The 25,261-nt window shown below is 37.6% G+C and overlaps 1 protein-coding gene across 1 annotated transcript in view; it reads right to left on the bottom strand.

The window, feature by feature from the left end:
- Positions 1-10,178: 10,178 nt before the first annotated feature.
- Positions 10,179-25,261, bottom strand: part of LOC136866364 (rho guanine nucleotide exchange factor 17) — a 603,351-nt gene continuing 588,268 nt past the window's right edge. The window contains exons 17-18 of the mRNA XM_067143238.2: positions 20,540-20,710; positions 10,179-13,165 (exon numbers count right to left, since the gene is read on the bottom strand). Coding sequence (XP_066999339.1) covers positions 12,885-13,165; positions 20,540-20,710 — 452 coding nt within the window. The 3' untranslated portion in view covers positions 10,179-12,884. The remainder of the gene's footprint in view (positions 13,166-20,539; positions 20,711-25,261) is intronic.

Raw genomic sequence — 25,261 nt, 5'->3', positions numbered from 1 at the left:
ATGTAAATGAGCAAAAGAAAAACTTAGAGTAATATTGTAACTAATTAAAAATTCATATATTTTAATATATAATTGAAATATGATACCAATGAACCATAGTCCTAAGATAATTAGTATTTGGCACCGCTGAGGAAGTGAGCAGAGGCTCTCGAAACATGTACATGTACGGTAATTAAATAGAATAAAGTGTATAAAGTATTGACAAGGCGGAAAATTATTTTATAGAAATTTGAGGAGCCATCTACAAAATCCATTACTGCAACGATTATTGCATCAAATGATCTGTGGAAATCTTGAGATACTGGTTCATTCAGAAGCTCCACAAGTACAGGGAAAGAGGAAAATCAGTCCCTTCTGTCATTCATTGAAGAGGAGGATGACAGCTTCCTACTGCAGTCATTGTCATGAAATAATGTCTTGTGTAACCTGTGATGATGAAAGCTAAGTCTAGAGTGGAAGTGTGATGGTCCCCATCTGAGAGAAACAAAGAGAAGAAGGGACTTTAAAGTAAATTCATTAATGTAGTGAATATTATAGTATTTTAGGCTATGTTGTTTTCCAGTGCATATTCGGCTTGTATAAGAGATGTTTTTGAGAGGCATCAATCAATCAATCAATAAATCAATACTGATCTGCATTTGGGCCAGTCGCCCAGGTGGCAGATTCCCTATCTGTTGTTTTCCTAGCCTTTTCATAAATGATTTCAAAGAAATTGGAAATTTATTGAACATCTCCCTTGGTAAATTATTCCAATCCCTAACTCCCCTTCCTATAAATGAATATTTGCCCCAGTTTGTCCTCTTGAATTCCAACTTTATCTTCATATTGTGATCTTTCCTATTTTTATAAAGGCCACTCAAACTTATTCGTCTACGAATGTCATTCCACGCCATCTCTCCATACCACTTAGTCGAGCAGCTCTCCTTCTTTCTCTCAATTCTACCCAGCCCAAACTTTGCAACATTTTTGTAACGCTACTCTTTTGTCGAAAATCACCCAGAACAAATCGAGCTGCTTTTCTTTGGATTTTTTCCAGTTCTTGAATCAGGTAATCCTGGTGAGGGTCCCATACACTGGAACCATACTCTAGTTTGGGTCTAACCAGAGACTTATATGCCCTCTCCTTTACATCCTTACTACAACCCCTAAACACCCTCATAACCATGTGCTGAGATCTGTACCCTTTATTTACAATCCCATTTATGTGTTTACCCCAATGAAGATCGTTTCTTATATTAACACCTAGATACTTACAATGATCCCTAAAAGGAACTTTCACCCCATAAACATAGTAATTAAAACTGAGAGGACTTTTCCTATTTGTGAAACTCACAACCTGACTTTTAACCCCGTTTATCAACATACCATTGCCTGCTGTTCATCTCACAACATTATCGAGGTCACGTTGCAGTTGCTCACAATCTTGTAACTTATTTATTACTCTATAGAGAATAACTTCATCCACAAAAAGCCTTACCTCTGATTCCACTCCTTTACTCATATCATTTATATATATAAGAAAACATAAAGGTCCGATAATACTGCCTTGAGGAATTCCACTCTTAATTATTACAGGGTCAGATAAAGCTTCACCTACTCTAATTCTCTGAGATCTATTTTCTAGAAATATAGCAATCCATTCAGTCACTCTTTTGTCTAGTCCAATTGCACTCATTTTTGCCAGTAGTCTCCCATGATCCACCCTATCAAATGCTTTAGACAAGTCAATCGCGATACAGTCCATTTGACCTCCTGAATCCAAGATATCTGCTATATCTTGCTGGAATCCTACAAGTTGAGCTTCAGTGGAATAACCTTTCCTAAAACTGAACTACCTTCTGTTGAACCAGTTATTAATTTCACAAACATGTCTAATATAATCAGAAAGAATGCCTTCCCAAAGCTTACATACAATGCATGTCAAACTTACTGGCCTGTAATTTTCATCTTTATGTCTGACTCGTTGGCTAAACGGTCAGCGTACTGGCCTTCGGTTCAGGGGGTCCCGGGTTCAATTCCGTCCGGGTCGGGGATTTTAACCTTAATTGGTTAATTCCTAAGGCACGGGGGCTGGGTGTATGTGTTGTCTTCATCAACATTTCACCCTCATCACGACGCGTAGGTCGCCTACGGGAGTCAAATAGAAAGACCTGCACCTGGCGAGCCGAACCCGTCCTGGGATATCCCGGCACTAAAAGCCATACGACATTTCATTTCAGCTTTATGTCTATGTAAATAAATGTCTTATGTCTGTCTATGTAAACAAATTAGAACTACAGGGAAATTCTTGCAGCTGAACTTGTAAGTATAACATGTCTTTATGCCTTCTTTATATTTACACTTATTTTATTTATTTTCATGGTAGTTTTTGTTTCTTTGTGCTATAAAAAACCCACATTAAAAGCTGTAAGTTTTTATTGTAATATGTTGTATAATAAAATTAAGTTCTTATAAAAGTTAATGTAATATTTTCTGTGCATCAAGTTTGCTATATATAATAAACAATCGCATCAAATGAATTAATGTGTATTCTGATTCATGTTAGGTTAATGTCTCTGAACTCCAAATATCCAAAATCTTTCCAAATATTAGCTGTTACATAGAAAATATAACAATTTTAAATTGGAATACTGGTAGTCAAATTTACAAAAGATTAGTAATAATGTGTGTTGAAAGAGGGTTGGTGTTTTAGGGTTTAAACGAAGGGAATTTTTCCTCTTAGTGAAGCTTATAGCCTGACTTTTCACCCCATTTATCAGCATACCATTGTCTGTATGGTAGTCCATCTCACAGCTTTGATGGGGTATTTTGCAGTTGCTCACAATCCTGTAACTTATTTATTTCTCTATATAATACTACATCATCTGCAAAAATCCTTATCTGTAATTCCAGTTCTTTACTCATATCATTTATATACATAATAAAACATAAAGGTCCAATAATACTGCCTTGCAGAACCCCTCTCCTAATCATTACAGGATTAGATAATTATTCACCTACTGGTACTCTTGAAAAGTAGCCACCCATTTAGTCACTCTTTTGTCTAGTCCAATAGCCCTCATTTTCATCAGTAGACTCCCATAATCTACCCTATCAAATACCTTGGATAGGTCATTAATGATTCAGTCCATTTGACCTCCTGAATCTAAAATATCTGCTATATCTTGTTGGAATCCTGCAAGAAGGCAGTTCATCGCTGAGAAGAGTCTTTCTACAAATGGTGTTCCAGCCAAATGCAATATGGATTCCATAATTTTGAAGAGATTTTTAGTATAAACATCATAATCTTTGAGGAAACTAATAATTCTGGCCCATTTCTGTGACAGCTATAGCCTCCATCGCTCAGGTGGCAGCGCGCCAGCCTCTCACCATTTTCATGGTTCAAATCTCGATCATTCCATGTGAGATTTGTGCTGGACAAAGTGGAGGCGGGGCAGGTTTTTCTCTGAGTACACTGGTTTTCCTTATATATTTCACTCTTCAATATCATTTTACTTCATCTGTCAGTCATTAATCACTGCCCCAGAAGAGCAACAGGCTTTGGCTTTGGCAGCCAACACAATTCCTATTCTTGCCACTAGATCGGAGCTTCATTCATTCCATTCCTGACCCAGTTGAATGACTGGAAACAGACTATGGATTTTTCTGTGATAGCTGCAAGAACTTCAATTTGTCCAATTTTTCAGTTTTTAAATTAAGAATCTTATTTACTGAAGTCACTTCACTGAACAAAAAGCCTATATTGGATTTAAAATTAGAATGAACTTTTGAAGTGATGTTATTGGCAAGTTTCAACCTTCAGCCACAGTGAAGTGTAATTTGGCATTGTTATCCAATTGAATCAAGTATATAAATTATTACAAAATATATGAATAGAAGTTTATTAGCACATCTATACAAGGAAAATAGAGGACACATGACGATATTTTAGTTTATGCTCAGACCCCGTATGTATCAGTAAAGAGTGGTACTCTTAAAATTGATGCTGCTTGATATCACCGCTGAATAATGAAGCTGTCTTAGTATCCATCTGAGAAGAAAATAGTGACTAAATTGCAAAGTTTTCTCAGTGATCCAGTGTTCACAGTTTGATAAAGTAATACCCATGTAGCATGCATCTTCTCAATGATTTGGTGCTAATCCATGTGATACTCACAGTATTTATGAACTGTACTGACCTTTCCAGAGTATAAGTTGCTTGCACACAGGCAAGAGACAAAGTGACTTTGTCCTTGAATGAATGTATTGAACCCCATGACTTGGTGTTTGTAGTTGTTCTCCTTGGATGCTAGTTATTACTTCATGTGACTTTACAGGAACATGTTAATGTGTGGAATGAGGCAATAGAAGGGCTTGGAATGAGAATAAGTGTATAGAAGAGTAGTGATTACAAGAGCTAGGGAGGAAGAAAGGCAGAAGGTAAATAAATGGAAAACCAATAGAAGCTGTGAAAAATTTCAAATACTTGGGAAGTGCAATCACAGAAGATGGGAGGATTGGAAAGAGAGTACAACAAGCAAATGGCTTTTACCAGAGTGTGAAGGATATACTGTGGAACCAAGAAGTAGCAAGGAAATGCAAAGAAGTAGTGTGTTCAACTGATTATATTCTAATATTGACATATGCAGCAGGTACAGGGATAACAACAAATTGATAATAGAGTTCAGTTGGTGAAGATGAAATTCCTTAGAGATACCTTTGAGAAGAGAAGGAAAGATAAAATCAGAAATTAAGAGTTTAGAAAGAGGATTGGTGTTTCAAAACTACAGAACAGTATAGCTGAAATGGTATGAATACATGATTTGAATGTGAGAAGGCCAAGCTACAAAGGAAGTATTTACAGAGAAACTAACAGGAAAGAGACCACAAGGAAGGCCTAAAAACACATGGATGGATATGGAGGAGGAGAGTATGGAGAAGAGAGCAGGAAAGATAAAAGAAATATTAGGAATGGGAAAAGAGTAGTGGAGAGACAGGCAATGATGGAGATATTTCTTCATAACCCAACCCAGGAGAGAATTGGAATTGGGAACTGTAGTGAAAGAATCGACTTAACTTTTGAGTGTACCGGAATATTAGAAATATTGTAACATTCCACCATTGCAGGGTACATTAAGGCACTTAGTAGTTATTTATGTTGAGAGGTGAATTACAACTGTCATGTTGGTCTTTGTCTGGCTCTCATCTTGATGATGATGTAGTTTCATTGGGTTGTGATGGGCGTTAGTGATATATTAGAAATTTTATGTGCTTACCGTTCCCTTGATGTAGTATTCACTACTTCAGTTGGAAAACTTTTAATACACTATATTACCATTCAAAATGTTATATTTCAATCTGTTTGACTCTGTATGTTACAGAAGAAAACTTAGAAATTGTTGTCGATGAGGACAACTAGTTGATATATTACGAATTTCTGTCCCTCGTTATTTCCAAATTTTCCAGAAGTCCTGATCTGATAGCTTATCATATACAGATTCAACAAGTTATTTTTGAATCTTATTTTAATATATCATAAGGAAGAAAACTATGCACATTTACAGGATGCTATTTTTTGCTATTTTGCTTTACGTCGCACCGACACAGATAGGTCTTATGGCGACGATGGCACAGGAAAGGCCTAGGAACGGAAAGGAAGTGGCTGTGGCCTTAATGAAGGTACAGCCCCAGCATTTGCCTGGTGTAAAAATGGAAAACCACGGAAAACCATATTCAGGGCTGCCGACAGTGGGATTCGAACCCACTATCTCCCGGATGTGAGATCATAGCTGCGTGCTCCTAACCGCATGGCCAACTCACCCGGTCATTTACAGGATGAATATCAACCAAAATATAATAAAAATGATTCCTTGGGGCAAATTTATAACTTTTCGGTGCCTATGAAATTAAAATCCACAGCCTGTTTCCAGTCATTCGTTCGGATCAGGAATGGAATGAATGAAGCCCCCATCTAGCGGCAAGGATAGGAATTGTGCCAGGCTGCCGAAGCCTGTCGCACTCCTCTGGGGCAATAATTAATGAATGAGAGATGAAATGAAATGATATTGGAGAGTGTTGCTGGAATGAATTATGACAGGGAAAACCAGAGTACCCGGAGAAAAACCTGTCCCACCTCTGCTTTGCCCAGCACAAATCTCACATGGAGTGACCAGGATTTGAACCATGGAACTCAGCGGTGAGAGGCAGGGGTGCTGGCGCCTGAGCCACGGAGGTTCTTCAGTGCCTATATATTAAAATTTAAATTTTATATTTCACTTTTAGTTCACCTATTAGTTCTGTTTCCTGATATGGGTTCAGCGATGAAATGAGATGAAATAATATATGTCATGCTTTTATGGCCTTTCCTGATGCCATTCTCAGTCGAAGAGCTAACGAAGATGGAATGAATGATGGCGAATGAAAGTTAGCAAGAAGGTGGGATGAATCGACTCTGGCCTATAATTAGGAACTGTCCCAGCATTTGCCTAGAAATGAAAAATGGTAAACCACAGAAAACCATTCTTAGGACAGCCAATGGTGGGGGTTCTAACCCAGCCATCTCCTGAATGCAGATCTTCGCTCTACAGCTATAACACGATAACATGCAAAAAAATGTTAGCTTTGTCATGAAGTTGATGTCCATAATCTTAGAGGGAACCAGTCTTGTAAGGACTCCACTCTTGATGTGGAACATGTAGGAAAAGACGCAGAGAACACATAGATAATGTGGTTTCAGACTTAATGCCTTAACAATCATGGTTGGCCAACAGTAAAGTGAACATTTTCACCTTGTCAGAAAAGCAAAAGTGTTTCATATAGAGACACTACAGACAAGCAAGAGCTTTGAAGAAGGTGGATAGAGTACCAAAAGCATAGAGGAGGGAGGTAGTAATAGATGGTACAGCTATAACACGATAATATGCAAATAAATGTTAGCTTTGTCATGAAGTTGATGTCCATAATCTTAGAGGGAACCAGTCTTGTAAGGACTCCACTCTTGATGTGGAACATGTAGGAAAAGATGCAGAGAACACATAGATAATGTGGTTTCAGACTTAATGCCTTAACAATCATGGTGGGCCAACAGTAAAGTGAATATTTTCACCTTGTCAGAAAAGCAAAAGTGTTTCATATGGAGACACTACAGACAAGCAAGAGCTTTGAAGAAGGTGGATAGAGTACCAAAAGCATAGAGGAGGGAGGTAGTAATAGATGGAAAAATGGACAGGTGGCCAAGCTAGGGCTACCTGATATTCATGCCTGGGTCCACCCTGTACATGTGAGGAAACTGGTGTGCAATTCTTCTCTCTTAAACCATCCTTGTACATATCTGCCTCTGTCCTTCTACATCTCATATAGAATTCAATCTTTTGTTTGTTACCAGTCTCTTCTCTAATATAGCATTGTTTTAAAATGATAACTTCCAACGTTCCATTCTGAGATAACTAAGAGTGAAAGTGAAAAAGTAAGGATATGGGATATATATTTTCTCATTTTTATCTTCACACGGTACCAGAAAGGATATACGGTACTAGAAACAAAAGATAGAACTGAGCGAGGGAGAAAGGAAACAACACCTTCTGCATTCTATGGGCTATACATTCTTTTCATTGCAATCCATTTTCTGTATGTTTCTGGAATTTAAATCATTTGATTTTTGACCTTCAGAAGAAGTCTTACAATGTTTGTATGTATTTCTAATTGATGTCTTCTGTATGTCCACATTCTTCTTGTTTCTTCATGTTACTTGAGTTCGTTTTTCTAGATAAAACTTTGGACAGTTGGAAGTTATAAGTTCCTTTCAATGAAAAGCTATGTGTCTACCATTTACCTAGAATTATTCTCCATTACTTGACATGGATTGTGTGCTTATTGAAGATTCTACTCAGCATCTGCATTTGTACCTTAATCCATTAAACCTTTTGTTATTACTTGTTTGAGTCTTGAGATGTTTGTTCAGTAGAATGCATGTTATATGTGTGATGAGCAGTTTTTTTCAAGTCTAGCTAGGATAAACAACATTCAGTGAATTCCTTTTATTGAGCTGCCTTTCAGTGCATAAGGTGACAATTTCTGGGAACCACTGAAGAGGTATACTTTTCTGTGGGTTTAACTGAGAAATTGTATTTGTTTTCTGTGTAAATATTTTCTTTCAGCACCATTGTTATAATTTTGTTGCAAGCTGCTATTGTAATAATAGGATAAAAATGCTGGTGCCAGCATCTTGGAGAGGTGTGATAATTCACCTGATGAGCTCATTGCTACACTAGGGCTAAATGCTGGTAATTTCATTCTCGAAAAAGCTTTTGCCAGTGTTTTGCACAGTGTAGCAATGGGCTCATCATCTGGTGCCACCATCTTCGAGAGGCGTGACAGTCCAACTGGTGAGCCAATTGTTACAATGGGGACAAAACACTGGTAATTTCACTATTGTAAAAGCCTAAAGAGCTTGTATACTTTTATTATTAACTTATTCATTGCTTAATTTCTGTCAGTTCTAATTTACCAGCAATTGAGTTAATGCTCTAGCAATATATTTTATACTATAGCATTTTCATTTTTTCTAATTATTCACTGTTCAAACATTAATATATTTCTTTTGGTTAACTTGCGTACATTATTTATCAACGTGTTTTTTTCCAATTTCCCAATGTTCTACTTTTTGTATTTTATGTCATTGTTCTAGTATGGGGCTTTCTAGAATTTGTGCTGGACTTCACATGCACTGCCTTCTGAATAGGTGGGTCCAGCGTTTGATTTTTTGGCCATGATGTTGCACCTTGACAAAAGTTCAACAGGTGTTGAGGTCCAGAGAAGCAACCAGCCTTAACATCACATAATAAGCCCTTTCTTCCTTAATCCTTTTCCACTCTCCATCTCCTAGAAGCATCAAACACACGACAAAGTAATGGGTCACTCTGCTTCTCTCATCCACCAAGATAAGCCAGAAAATTTTGGAGCAATGTGACATTTTTTCTTTAATGTATGAGCTATCAATGATGTTCTTACCTGGTAAGCTACTGCCCTCGTTTTATAGTTATCTATCCTACTTGAACATTCCCCAAGAATGTTTGTGTACTGTATATAAATGAACCTTAAGGAGCAAGCTTAAGGAATGATGTATTCATAATTTATCAGTACTCAGCTGGCTGGTAGCACTGAAAATTATTAACACTGAAACAAGAGTTTGTTGTTGCTGCTGTCTCACTTAAAATAAGGGGTCATGTTGGACATCATCTACTTGAACATTCAATTGCTGCATTTCATATTTTCTATCATATTTTATTAAATGTTATCACTATATGAACTCTATGGGATTTGTGTAGAGAACAAGATGTAGCATGAGTAGGGCTTGGGAAGTCTGCATTTTCCTGCCTTTTGTGGCCTTCCTTCTTCTCTTATACAATACTTCTAGAAAATGATTGGAACTCATCTTATTTCATCTATATTCATGGAGGTGATGGAATCAGTGTCCTTTAAATTGTGCCATCTATCATCCAACATATCTAACGATCTATGCAGTTATTATGTATATAGGGCTTATCTGTTGCCAACTAGGATTAGGACTGGGAATTTTTCCCTTAACTTAATGTAGGCCTAAGCTGCATTAGCAGTAATTAAGTGAGTGTGGAAAATATATTTACAGGATATTGTCATATTTTCCTGAATTTATTCATTGAAATACCAGTTGAATAAAGTGAGTGTACAAACAGGTATGCACTTTGGTATTACATACAAGTGTAGCTGTCTCTTCTATCAATTCAATTTCTGCTCATGAAATTAAGGAATATAAAACACTTTTGTGTACATTAAAAGTGAATTCAGTTTTGTTTACAAAACGAGTTATATTGAATTATATGAAATTTATTGTTATATTACATGGTTAACTAACTTTCTTCAGCTTATTCTGGCTATTTCTTTGGGTTGCTTGAGCTACCCTGGCTCATTTGGGTTATGGCAGTGGTTTAGGGATGAATGCCTTTTCTGATGCCTCATGATCTTTGGGTGATAATTCAAACACAAGATTGACCAGCATATGATCTCCAAGCATCCAGGTGGAATAAACAGCTAAGAAAAATATTTTGTCTTAATTATGGCCACCACTCCCTCATTAAACTATAATGTGAACTAATTATTATTCTAGTGAAATAGGGAATATATGGAAATTTTAGGAATTGCCTCTGGAAAGATATCTCTGAAGGCCAAGACAAGAACTGACCACTTTTCTTTAGGTTTTTATCAATTACTATGTTACACAAGATACCGCTCGACAATTGGTTTCATCTGTTAACTTACATACTTTATTTCATAATACAATGCAACTCAATAACTTACATCTATTTCATGCTATTAATTTTCTTAAATAAGTAGCAAAATATCGTAGAAGTAAAAAGACAATGTAATTCATCATATCTGGTCTAAATGGAATGGATGATATTAAATAATGATGTAAATGAGACATTTTGACTTATGATTTATAAGGTACTTAATACTGTACATACTAAAAACCAAATAATTCTCAATTACATTAACCTTTTCACACTAGAAATATATTGTAAACAAACCCTTAAAGCAGGGATTCTTGAACACAATTACACTCCAAAAATATCTCATTATGAAATCACTCAAAATACATCATAAAAATTACAAAAATAAAGTGTATTAACATCTACTTATCACACACACAACCAATTTGTGTTTTGTAAATTATCTGGTTTATTTTTAGAAAAGTTTAGCTTAGATGTTCAAAAATAAGCCTTCAGACGCTGAGATTAACAAGAAAATGCTTAGAAGACAAAACTGAAAGATAATTAATTATTCTTTCAATATAAAGTGGCAATTTTATAAAAACATTTGTGAATTTTACCCCTTATTAGCAAGAAAAGTATTTACAGCCTGTCACTGTTTATTCTTCATTCTAGAAATTGTCCATCCAGTTCTGATGATAAATATTGCATGTTAACTTAAAAATATATGGCTATGTGGTGGTTTCTGTGTATGTTGTAACAATATATCTATCTTCTTCACAGCTGAATTTATGCTGATAAAATATGATGTAATCACTCTGCAGATTCAAAACGGCATGGTGGCTACTTCAGTGAGAAATAAAGTAAAATTATAAGCATCTTTCAACAACTTTGATGCTCTATTTGCAGAAGAATGAGAATTTCTCAAAATTTTTCAATTTAATACTGTAAGGGTGTTTTGTTGTCATTCAGTGCTCCAGCCATTAAAGAGCATTTTATCTTCTTCTACATCTCACTCAGAAAAAAGGACCCAAAAGTTCAGGGAATAGGCACACTTACAGTAACAGTACCTGAAATGCAATGGTTTCATCCATGAACAATGAAACAATAGTGCACACACATGCATTCCTTTGAGTTGTGTTTGTGCTGAGAAGTAAGCAACATTCCGAATTTCATTCTGAAGGCAAAACAGTTAACAAGGAACAGTGTGTGGATATTTTTACATAATTTTCAGGAGTCTATCTGCTGTAAGCAGCTTGAGATGTGAGAAAATGGACATCAGCAAATTCAAATAGCACCATACTGAGCCGGGATTAAACACATCAACCTAGGCTCAGAAGGCCAGTGCTCTACTGTCTGAGTCACCAAACCAGGAAGCTTGGTGAAATAAAGAGAGTATGTGAGTCATCGCTGTAAACATTGTGTAGTAGGAAACAAAATGACATGTCTAGTTCCATGTCTCAATTAACTTTATACTGTTTCTATGCTTAATAACTTTCAGGGATATTGTCAATTTCAGTATTACCTATCCATAACATGTGATACAGGTATTGTAATCATTAGAGGGAATATTCCTAAGGAGAAGCTGAACTTCTTATTAAAAAACAAAATCCTGGACATCATTATCCAGACCATAGTGAACTCTGCATTGAAAAATTCATTGGCGATTGTTAGACACCATTTGTATTCCTTAACTTGAAGTATTGGATTTTCTTTTTCAAATAAAATCTGAAACAGACAATCTGCCTGATGGTAGCAATTTTGATCTTAAGTTATGACTCAAGCCCTACTTAATCCAAACATATATAAAATGAATATTGTTCACATGAACTGATTAGGAGGCGGATCTTTTGATTCCCCATTAGGGGCGGCTATCAGGTGGATTATCTCTCTTATTAGTTTTACATTCCACTAACTTCATTAATGGATTTCAGAGACATCAAAATGCTGGAATCTTGTCCCATATGAGATCCTTTACATGCAAATAAATCTACTGACATGAGGCTAGCTTATTTGAGTGCTTTCAAATATCAGTGGTCTGAGCCAGAATTGAACAGTTTGGAGATATTTGTAAGTTCTCAAATATGCCAGCCTCCTGAAATCCAGTCTTTGGATACCTAATGAATAAATAATAAGGATAAATGGGAATAAACTGGATGGAGACAGATGAGTTTGATGAAGGAGAGAAATATTTTTATATAATTGCCACTGACAAAATAAAAATCAGCTATGTAAATTTCATCAAATGAGTTGTGTAGAAGTACTAATCCATAATAAAACTGCTAGATGACTCATATTCCTAACCCACTTTGTATTTCATATTAGATGAAAATAATGATTTCAAGAAATACCATTCTTCTTCTGAAAAAAATAATTTATAAAAAGAACTTTGTGTCCATTCTGAACCTCCCAGGATGCTTTGGAAACTGCATCCCTGCCTTAAAGATATGTAATTACTTTTAAAATACTTTTTAAAAAGTCTTGTGCGCCGTACAAACCATTAGGAACGTTCATTTCATATTATCTACCTTACTTACAGACATTTCAGTAATGTTCATATACTGTCAAAAGGTGACAGTGTCATTTTGCAATGAAGTTAAGCCCCTTTCTTTTAAAATTTCCTCACACTGACAGTGTGTGTAATATTTTTACATCCATTCAGACATGCCACAACAATAGATGATTAGTAGAATCTTCTCGACCAGCCACCTCGGAGACACTAGACGTTCGAAAGTCCTCATAACCATCTCCCCCAGATATTACTAATAATTTCCCACTGGTGCCACTCGAACTTTGGTGTGACAAGAGGTCAGGTTTATTCTTGAGAGAGTATCGGTGATGAGTGTTCGGACGCACTACAAGACTGTCAGCACTTGGAGCTGGTGATGTCTCCACAAACGTCAGGAATCGAACGTGGCCCGTGTGACCATGAGGAACACCTGAAAAATATAAACAGAGTGTATAGGTAAATACTATGTTCTCTCCATCAAAAATATCTCAGCCTAGGCAAGTTTCTAATTATTGCATGAAACTGAGAATCTCACAGGAAGTTTCTAATAAACATGAAGAACCGTCATACTTCTGTTTTGTAGATCTAGAGTAGGCATACAACTGTGTACCAACAGAAAAGGTGATGGCCATTCTCGTAAATTAAGAGATCTGGAGTAGGTTGAAATGACTATCAAGAGGGAAGGCACAGATTCAAACTTCAAATTCCTTGGAAGTATCATTTCCAAAGATGACACAATAAAACAAGAAATACCTATGTCATAATACTCAAAATGCTTCACAATTTTACTTTCAAGTGAGAAATCTACTGTGGAAAGACAAAATACCCCAGAAAGCAAAACTGATCACGTTTCATTTCTACTTCATTCCAGTTTTCATCTATGGACGTGAAGCATGTACCTTACACAAGAAGGCTAATAGTAAAATCCAATCAACAGAAATGAAATTCATCAGAACAATGAACCAAAAGTCCAGGAAGGACAAGATTAGAAATGAAGCAATCAGGAAGGAGGCTGGCATCAAAATACCTGTTACTGAGCTTTTAGGAAAATGCAAACCACAATGGTTTGGATATGTAATAAGGATGGACTGAAGGAGAACAGCAAGGACTTATCTTGATAGAGACGTGAGAGGGAAGAGACCAATAGGGAGGTCAAGGAATCAATGGATAGACACAGTGAAATAAGAGGGCTCCATGAGGAATGCCAAGTGGGAGGACATAGAGGAACAGAAACTGTATTCTGGCAAACAACGTGGCAAGCACTTATACACCTCAGCTGGGAAATTGGTGCTAGAAATGATGATGATGATGATGATGATGATGATGATGATGATGATGATGATGAAGATAGGTTATTATAAGCAATCAAAGGCATGTATGTTGACAAACAGGTCATGATGCATCAAAGCTAATGCAGTGAGCTCACAGTTGCGATCAATGGTATATTCAGACCAACCTTGTTGTATGGGAGGTTTTTTTTACAATAGGCTTTACGTTGTAATCGGATAGGAGTGGGAAGGAAGCAGCCATGGCCTTAATTAAGGTACAGCCTAGTATGAAAATGGGAAACCATGGAAAACCATCTTCAGGGCTTTTTTTAAAATTTCATGTGGTTATTACTAGCCGAGTGCAGCCCTTGTAAGGCGGACCCTCCGATGAGGATGGGCGGCATCTGCGATGTGTAGGTAACTGCGTGTTATTGTGGTGGAGGATAGTGTTATGTGTGGTGTGTGAGTTGCAGGAATGTTGGGGACAGCACAAACACCCAGCCCCCGGGCCAATGGAATTAACCAATGAAGATTAAAATCCCCGACCCGGCAGGGAATCGAACCCGGGACCCTCTGAACCGAAGGCCAGTACTCTGACCATTCAGCCAACGAGTCGGACATCTTCAGGGCTGCAATAGTGGGATCTGAACCCACTCACAGCTGCGCTGTATGGGAGTGAAAGCTGGAAAGATTCAAAATATCTCATTCATGTACTGGAAGTAACAGACATGAAAGTAGCAAGAATGATTGCTGGCACTAACAAGTGGGAACAATGGCAGGAAAGCACTTACAGTGAGGAGATTCAGGCTCAGTTAGGAATGAATTTGATGGGTGAAGCTGTGTGTATGAACCTGCCTCAGGTGTTGCAGGTAGAGGGGAATAGGTTAACTAGGAGAATAATGAACTTGGCCAAGGAGGGTAAGGTAAACAGAAGGGGACCAACATGACAATGGTTGTATTCATGCCAGTTTTTAATGGTTTTTAAAAGTATGAGGCATGGAACTAAAGAAAGCCATAGAGCTAGTTGCAAGCAAAGGATTGTCGAGATGCTTATTTAACTCACAGAGGCTCAGAGATTGAAAACTGAAAGGCACATCAGTTTAAAAATGAAGATGTATGTATGTATGTATGTATGTATGTATGTATGTATGTGTGTATGTATGTATGTATGTATGTATGTATGTATGTATGTATGTATGTATGTATGTATGTATGTATGTATGTATGTATACTATGTGATCAAAAGTATCCGGACACCTGGCTGAACATGACATACAAGTTTGTGTCGCCCTCCATTGGTAATGCTGGAATTCAATATGGTGTTGGCCCACCCTTAGCCTTGATGACAGCTTCCACACTCACAGGCATACGTTCAATCAGGTGCTGGAAGGGTGCTGGGGAATGGCAGCCCATTCTTCACGGCGCGCTGCACTCAGGTGAGGTAGCGATGCTGGTTGGTGAGGCCTGGCACGAAGTTGATGTTCCAAAACATCCCAAAGGTGTTCTATAGGATTCAGGTTGGGACTCTGTGCAGGCCAGTCCATTACAGGGACGTTATTGTCGTGTAACCACTCCGCCACAGGCCGTGCATTATGAACAGGTGCTTGATCGTGTTGAAGTCTTCTTCAACAGTGGGAAGCAAGAAGGTGCTTAAAACATCAATGTAGGCCTGTGCTGTGATAGTGCCATGCAAAACAACAAGGGGTGCAAGCACCCTCCATGAAAAGAACGACCACATCCTTAACACCACCGCCTCCAAATTTTACTGTTGGCACTACACACGCTGGCAGATGACGTTCCCCAAGCATTCGCCATACCCACACCCTGCCATCGGATTGCCACATTATGTACTGTGATTCGACACTCCACACAACATTTTTCCACTGTTCAATCATCCAATGTTTACGCTCCTTACACCAAGTGAGGCGTCGTTTGGCATTGACCTGCGTGATGTGTGGCTTATGGGCAGCCGCTCAACCATGAAATTCAAGTTTTCTCAACTCTCACCGAACTGTCATAGTACTTGGAGTGGATCCTGATGCAGTTTGGAATTCCTGTGTGATGGTCTGGATAGATGCCTGCCTATTACAGTTGATAACCCTCTTCAACAGTCGGCGGTCTCTGTCAGTCAACAGACGAGGTTGGCCTGTACGCTTTCGTGCTGTACGTGTCCCTTCACATTTCCACTTCACTATCACATCAGAAACAGTGGACCTAGGGATGTTTAGGAATGTTGAAATCTCGCATACAGACTTCTGACACAAGTGATACCCAATCACCTGACCACGTTCGAAGTCCGTGAGTTCCGCGGAGCGCCCCATTCTGCTTTCTCACGATGTGTAATGACTACTGAGGTCACTGCTATGGAGTACCTGGCAGTAGATGGCAGCACAATGCACCTAAGATGAAAAACATATGTTTTTGGGAGTGTCTGGATACTTTTGATCACATAGTGTATGTATGTATGAATGTATGTATGTATGTATGCTCCCTGTAAGTGGGGGCAGTAGAATAACACCCATGGAATCAGTGCCTGACATAAGAGGCAATTCAAAAGGGACCCAGGGCTTGGTTTGGGATCATGAGGCTCTTAGCTGAGCCCTGGCATTGTTTCCACTTACTTGTGCCAGGTTCCTCACTTTCATCTGTCCTATCTGACCTCTGTAGGTCGATTCTTGTTCTTTTCCAAGTCTAAGGTTGCATTCAAAGCCTAAGGAGTCTTTTATTTTCACGCCCTTCGTGGCCCTTGTCTTTTTTTGGCGAGTACTGGTACCTTAATTTTTTCAAAGTGTCCGATCCCCACCATTTCTCCTCTCTGATTAATGTTAAGAGAGGATAGTTGCCCAGTTGTACTTCCTCATAAAACAATAATGTGATTATGTTGAGTATATATACAACTCAGTATGGGCAAAATGTGTAGATCATGGGAGGATAGTGTATAATAAGTGGAGCAATACTACTATTCATCATGTAAGTTTGTCGCACCGAGCGGGTTGGCCTTGCGGTTAGGGATGTGCATCTGTGAGCTTGCATTCGGAAGATATTGGGTTCAAACCCCACTGTCAGCAGCCCTGAAGATAGCTTTGAGTGATTTCTCATTTTCACACCAGGCAAATGCTGGGGCTGTACCTTAATTAAGGCCACAGCTGCTTTCTTCCTACTCTTAGCCCCTTCCTATCCAATCGTTGTGTCGGTGCGATGTACAGCAAATTATAAAAAGTAAAAGTTTGTCAGAACCCCAGAAATTAGAATAAAAGGGCTGCTATTACATAATGGAAGTGTGTTTGCTTGTTGTGTAAGCACATAAACAGATTTTTTTTACAATCTGCTTTATGTCACACCAACACAGATAGGTCTTATGACGACAATGGGATAGGAAAGGGCTAGGAGTGGAAAGGAAGCAGCCATGGCCATAATTAGGTACAGCCCCAACATTTGCCTGGAGTGAAAATGGGAAACCATGGAAAACCATCTTCAAGACTGCCGACAGTGGAGTTAGAACGTGTACGCGCGCGTGTGTGTGTGTGTCACGAAATGTCATCTAGAACCTAAACTTATGCCACTAGAGCCCTGTAAATTGAATTTTGAACTCTTACATCTAATAGGATATATGTCACCTGATTTCACTGAGTTAGGCCAACTATTGTAGAAATTATAGGTATTTGTAACTGGAGCTGGCTTGATTACACAAATAAAAAATAAAATAATAATAATAAAGAATGAAATTTTCAACAAAGTAAAAAAAAAAAAACTTAAGGTTTGAACAAAAGCATTGAAGCACAAGACATAAACAAACAGGTTAGGAAACATGACAACTACAGAATGGACGTGGAAAGTGGCGTGGAACCCTGAGAGGTAATGGAATGTAGCCTTTTGCAAAAAAAAGAAAATGTAGAGGGTAATTGCCTTTGGATTACACACATTTATCTTAAAAGGAAACAAATCAAAAATTCAAAATAAAAAGGAACAAATCAAAACTCCAAATAGAAAGATCTTTATAAAGGAAAAATAAAAGATTGCTAAGCATGCCTGTAGACATGCACATTACATTAAAATAAATTTAACCACTTAATTTGAATTGAGAGAAAATTATCCAACGATACATGATGATTAAAGCTAATCTCAATCTACACAAATATAGGAGGAAAAACCCCGCAGAAGTACAGAAAATTTGCATCACTATCTGAAACACTTCAGCTAATGTGCATAGATTTTATGTACTTATGTAAGGTGATACAGAAATACGGGGAAGCAAACCTGTAGGATAAGTTAATTACAAGTTACAAGGTTAAGAAAAGGGGTATTGCCTCTGAAACAAAGGTATAAGATCTTAGCTGAAAAGCTAAGTCATTTAGACAAATTTAGCGGTGAACGTGAAACATGAGGATAAACTCCTGCGTAAGAAAAATAAATTATTACATTTAAATGAAGTTAAAAGCGAAGTAAATGTGGAAATAGTGCTTATCCTGAAGCCAGGGTTCCCACGAGAAGGATGGAAGGAGGAGCACACCCGCTCATTAAGAAGGTCAGATGATCAAAGACAGAGATCCTACCTCGCTCCCACTGAAGGAGCAGGGTAAGATCCAGAATGAGAAAATAGTGCATTCACCAAAGAGAACCAATCAGAATAAAGTATTTACCTTCAACTTTCACATTCACCAATTACATTTAAACTTATTTTCTCCAATCAAAAGTCTCTTCGTTCTTGCTAAAACAATGAAAATAAATGTTCCAGAAAAGTCTTAGTTTATGCAATAGGAAAGCGCTTCCAGACTGCGTGTGTAGGTACATGCCGTTTCACAAATTTTGACCAAAATATATATATATTAAAATTCATAGATAAATGATCGTTTTGATACAGCACATAAATAAGGGTTTCTAAAACAGAATTTTAAAATAATTTGGATAGATCCAGGTTTATGAAATAGAAACAATTCTTCTAATTCCAAAAGTTCAAACAGAATAAAATCTTATACGGTACAACAAAAAATAATTTAAAAAAATAACTTAAGAAATTTTAATCAATTCCCACTGCTGTCTTTATATTGCTACAATTTTTAACTGTTCGAAGGTCACACCCAAACATCAACATTTTTGGAAATATAATGTACTGTATCCATTAATTGCCGGCCCAGTGGTGTAGAGGTAGCGTGGCTGCCTCTTACCCGAAGACCCCGGGTTCGAATCCCGGCCAGGTCAGGGATTTTTACCTGGACCTGAGGGCTGGCTTGAGGTCCACTCAGCCTACCTGATTACAATTGAGGAACTGCCTGATGGTGAGATAGCGGCCCCAGTCTAGAAAGCCAAGAATAACAGCCGAGAGGATTTGTCATGCTGACCACACGACACCTCGTAATCTGCAGGCCTTCGGGCTGAACAGCGGTTGTTTGGTAGTCCAAGGACCTTCAAGGGCTGTAGTGCCAATGGGGGGGGGTTAGACTTAGCAATAGGTTGGGATCATTTCGGTACAGTCCGGCTCGATGGCTAAGGGGTTAGTGTGCTGGACTTTGATCGCAGGGATCCCGGGTTCGATTTCTGGAAGGGTTGGGAATTTTAACCATAATTGGTTAATTCCCCTGACTTGGGGACTGGGATTATGTGTCATCTTCATCATCATTTCATCCTCATTACGATGTGCGGGCCGCCTACGGGTATCAAATCAAAAGACCTGCACCTGGTGAGGCGAAGTCCTCAGATAGCTCCTGGCACTAAAAGCCATATGCCATTTCATTTCATTTCAGTACAAATATAAAAAATTCCAAAAAAATGCAGCACCACATAGGTCATAGGTTATCAGCGTCAGAAATGTGTCCTTTGGTGCCATCTGTAGAGCGCAAATGAAACTATCAGGGCAGATAAGTCTGATGCCGATAGCTCGCCTTTAGACTTGGGCCGTACATGACAAACAAGGAAAAATCGACCGACTGTGGCACTGTTTTGAAAAAAAACCATGCCAAAAAACCGATGCTCCATTTTTTCGGAATGTTTATATTTGTACTGAAATTACCCCAACTTATTGGTAAGTCTACACAAAAAAATCATGCTGGTAATATTTGCAACCAATTAGAGTATACAGTACATTATATTTCCAAACAATTTTGATTTTTTTTTGTGTGTGTGGCCTTCCAACAATTAAAAATGCACAATTTCCACAATATGTGGCCTAACTCAGTGAAATCAGGCGACATATATCCTATTAGATGTAGGAGTTCGGAAAACAATTTACAGGGGTCTAGTGGTACAATTTTAGGTTCTAGATGACATTTCATGATTTTTTTATGTGATCCTAAACTTTTGACTGATATTATACATACATACATACATACATACATACATACATACATACATACATACATCATTATATATAGTCAATTCTTGTATACTTGCAGAATCCAATATTTGGCACAAATTCAACCCCATTGTTCCCAAGCATAAGGAATTCAACAGCACATTACTGGCTTCAGGAGTGCTAACTCTCACACTTAAAATAAATAATAAATCAATCAGTCATGTGCTACTGAAGTTAATATTGGTACCTGTTGGATTTGGTGTGCTGCCTAGCTTAGTCGTGGAAGCAGATATGTGAGGCAGAGGCATAGTCAGAATAACTCCAGCACTTGTTCCGATCCATAATAAATCCTTGCATGCCAACAGTGAGGTCACTCGAAGACAGGCAGCCTTGTGCTGACGTATTATGTCATCACAGCCTGGAAATATATGAAGAGAGATACAGAAAGAGACTAGTTAAAGCAGAAACATGAAATAAACATGTTGGTGGAGAAAAATACTTTTCATGGGAAGGAAAAACTATATTTCCATGAAAGCAAATCCCTTGTGAATTCCTTGTTCCACCCACATCAAATACCTTCTTCTGTCAATATGACCAGTAGTTATAAACAAAATATGATTGAACACATTTCCAGAAATACCATTTTGAAAACAATTGAATTAATTCCTTAATCAATCAATCAATCAATCAATCAATCAATCAATCAATCAATCAATCAATCAATCAATCAATCAATCAATCAATCAATCAATCAATCAATCAATCAATCAATCAATCAATCAATCAATCAATCAATCAATCAATCAATCAATCAATCAATCAATCAATCAATCAATCAATCAATCAATCAATCAATCAATCAATCAATCAATCAATCAATCAATCAATCAATCAATCAATCAATCAATCAATCAATCAATCAATCAATCAATCAATCAATCAATCAATCAATCAATCAATCAATCAATCAATCAATCAATCAATCAATCAATCAATCAATCAATCAATCAATCAATCAATCAATCAATCAATCAATCAATCAATCAATCAATCAATCAATCAATCAATCAATCAATCAATCAATCAATCAATCAATCAATCAATCAATCAATCAATCAATCAATCAATCAATCAATCAATCAATCAATCAATCAATCAATCAATCAATCAATCAATCAATCAATCAATCAATCAATCAATCAATCAATCAATCAATCAATCAATCAATCAATCAATCAATCAATCAATCAATCAATCAATCAATCAATCAATCAATCAATCAATCAATCAATCAATCAATCAATCAATCAATCAATCAATCAATCAATCAATCAATCAATCAATCAATCAATCAATCAATCAATCAATCAATCAATCAATCAATCAATCAATCAATCAATCAATCAATCAATCAATCAATCAATCAATGTATGTCTGCATTTAGGGCTGTCACCCAGGTTGCAGATTTCCTATCTGTTGTTTTCCTGGCCTTTTCTTAAATTATTGCAAAGAAATTGGAAATGTATTGAACATCTACCTTGATAAGTTATTCCAATCCCTAACTCCCCTTCCTACAAACAAATATTTGCCCCAATTCATTCTCTTGAATTCCAACTTTATCTTCACATTGTGATCTTTCCTACTTTTAAAAATACCACTCAAAGTTATTTGTCTACTAACGTCATTCCACGCTATTTCTCCACTGGCAGCTCGGAACATACCGCTTATGATATAGATGTTGATTTGCATAGGGAACCTGAAATATTTGTCCCAAATGAGTAAATTTATAATACCAATATAACTGGTCCATTATTGGACATTATAAATTTTCCAGCTAACTCATTCCTGGTTGCCAGCATTTCGCCCCAGTGTGCTCCACCCATGTCCATGTGGGGAAACCATGGATGCCTCTTTAGCATGTGTGGGCGAGGCCTCCACTTCCAAGCCTTGACTGGGGCTAGTAACAATAAAGTCTTAAAATCTAATAAAACATCTGTTCATTTCACTGATGTATCTCTATATGTTGAATGGGGAACCGTAAGTGCATCGGGATTATGTAATTTTGTTGCCTCAAAACATTCTTGTCAGATTTTTATAAATTTACAGTATTAGCCAATTGTTTAATTTGTTCTTCTTTGAAGCACCTCCTTGTAGAATAAATGTGTTTTGTGATGTTACCTTGTGTCCTCATGGGCCGATTCCCAGTGGCCTTGTTGCTAGTGCACTAGTGTAATGTATGACAAACTCAAAGAAAGTGCTTTCTAATGATTGTGATGTACTATTTTGTAAGCAACTGAGGATGATCCCTGGATCGAAACTAGCATTGAAATTTAGATGTAAATAAATAAATTTTACAACATACATAGTATTGATTAGGTGGGAACATCAGAAAACTCTGTAACTGTGAGTCGTAAACCATCAATATGGAAAAATGAAACTAATCACACAGGATACCAGCTGGTATCTCAGCTCATCTGTCCAGGTGATCTTTTACCATGCTTTGAGAGTTAAATGGCCATGTTCCTTTGGCCAGTCTTGGTGCCTTATAACATGCAATGAGGAGAGGTGCCCTAGTTGGGCAGTGGCTTCTGTATCCCATTGGAGTAAATGGTTTTCAATTGTGTGGCTGCTTATTTATCGTTGCTCTCTAGCATTGAATTCACAGATGATCTGCTGCACTGTGATACTGTGACCATCCGAGCTAGTCAATGGTGACCCCTGAAATCAACAAGTTGTACACCATGGGAGTTCACCCTGGCAGTGGGTTTTCCCAAGTCCACGTACTCGCAGAGCCATCTTGACACTGTGGTCAGTGGAAAGCCCAGTGCCTGCATGACTTCAGATAGGGAATTATACATAATGTCTGGAGCTGACAATCTGGTCACTATCAATAGTGCTAAGATCTCATGTCTTACCCATTCTGTGCTTAACTGTTGCTCACATAACTAGTATGAGGTGTGGTGACATCGTAGTTATGTGTCATGCTGTGCTGTTATATTCACTGGGCTGACTACAGCACTGGTAGCTATCTGTAATTTAATTGATCATCAGTGTACATTCTTCTGTCAATATTACCAACAGTTTTAAAGAGAAGAATGAAGATGTTAATGAGTTTCAGGATTCCAGAAAATGTTTGGAATTAGGAAAACATGAAGGCAAAAATTTGACAATCTGATAACGGTACAGAGTAAACTCTGGGATTCTATGACACTTGACAATTCCGCAGAATCCAGGAAAAAAAGGGAGTAGCAGAATGAAAAACAAGAAACATACACTCATCAAGATGGTCAGATGTTTATTAATGCAGTCCAGACTTCCTCTCTCTTCCTGGTTAGTGGCTGTTTCAACAGTGAATTACAGTAGGAACAGTACCCTACAAGCAAACTGGGTAGGCAAACTTCTTATGAAGCCTGGACTGAAAAAATTCTAAATGTCTGTAGATTTGAAAGATGTTGATGTGGCGCCTACTGCTTAAACCAGTCGACAAATGTGAGAAAATTCGACCTTCGCAGCAAAAAGAGCATATTCCTTGGATGTGCAAGCAGTGCAAGGTTTCAGAATATTGAAACCACAGGAATGAAAAGTTGAAACCTTTCGTGATTTTAAAGGAGATGGAAAATTTTGTTAAGAAGGAAGCCATACTTTCCAGTGCGAGTCAGGTAAATGTAACTTAAAAAGCTTTTCAGTCTATCAAACACATAAGTTAAAGAGAAGGGTCGATGACCTTAGGTGTTAGGCCCCTTTAAACAATAAGCATCATCATCATCAAATATAAATATTACACTATAATATAGCAAAGCAAAGTCATCTCCGTACAGGAAGGGGTGGAAGGTAAAGGCTTCCACTATCCGTAACCTCGGCACTTGATGGGGTAGAGTGGTTAGCTGTACACCCAGTCGCCTTTGCGCCCAGGAATTAACCAGGCACTCATTTTTGGTGTAGGCTGAGTAAATCTCAGGGCATGTGCACCTTCAGAAGAGGAAATCTAGTTTCTTAAATTTTTCGACTTCCTGACGGGGAATCGAACCCACATCCTTTCGGGTGAACCAAGCATGCCTTTACCACCTTGGACAGTTGGCCCCTTACTATAATATACCTGCAAAAGAACCCACATTATTAAACAAGGAATCAAACGCACTATTAAACAAAGAATGACATGTTTTGTTCTTAAAAGAACATCATCAGATTCTATCAAGTCACACTCAATATTTGGAAATATTTATGTCCTGCTCTATCTCCACTCCAGTATACAACACGATTCATCTGAAAAAGCATTGCTCTTTCATTGGCTCAAATTCAAACAGGACTTCATTAAGATAAGTTCCAAATTTCAAATTCCTAGATGTTGGGACAGAAATAATCATAAGTATTTCCAAATATTTAGTGTGACTTGATAGAATCTGATGCTGTCATTCTTTGTTTAATATTGTGTTTTTTTACAGGTACGTCATAGTGTAATATTTATATTGAACTCGTGTATTCGACAGACCGAAAAGCTTTAAGTTACATTCTGAGACGGAAAAGAACGAATATAAAATCATGATGATTTTTGCGCTCAAACCCACTTTGATTAGTGTTGTAAATAGAGAACGGGGTGTAATGGAGAAATTGCTCTTGTGCCATCTCCAGAAATTCTTCTGCAGCCTTGTTCTTTTGTTTTTCATCCTGAATATGCGAACAGGATACAAATTTTGTAATTTTCCTACTCCAAATTCTGTATTGATTCTTGAAATGGCTGATCAAGGCATGAGAGGTAGAGAAATTACTTTTTTGATAGATAGTTCATGTGCAGTTTCCAAAGCCCACGTTCACAAATCTACATCACTTACATTTTCGCCTTCCCTTTCTCGCCTCCTGGAAACGGGAATAGAGTTTTTCATACATAATTCTTTTGTGTTCAATTGGACTTGCCGACATACCCATATTTTCCAACTGCTTCTTCCACAAGTAAAGATACCACTCCCACTTC

Source organism: Anabrus simplex, chromosome 3 (genome assembly GCF_040414725.1).
Source record: "Anabrus simplex isolate iqAnaSimp1 chromosome 3, ASM4041472v1, whole genome shotgun sequence".
NCBI lineage: Eukaryota > Metazoa > Arthropoda > Insecta > Orthoptera > Tettigoniidae > Anabrus > Anabrus simplex.
The sequence above is the reverse complement of the archived record's forward strand: the minus strand, read 5'-3'. Positions and strand labels throughout refer to the sequence as shown.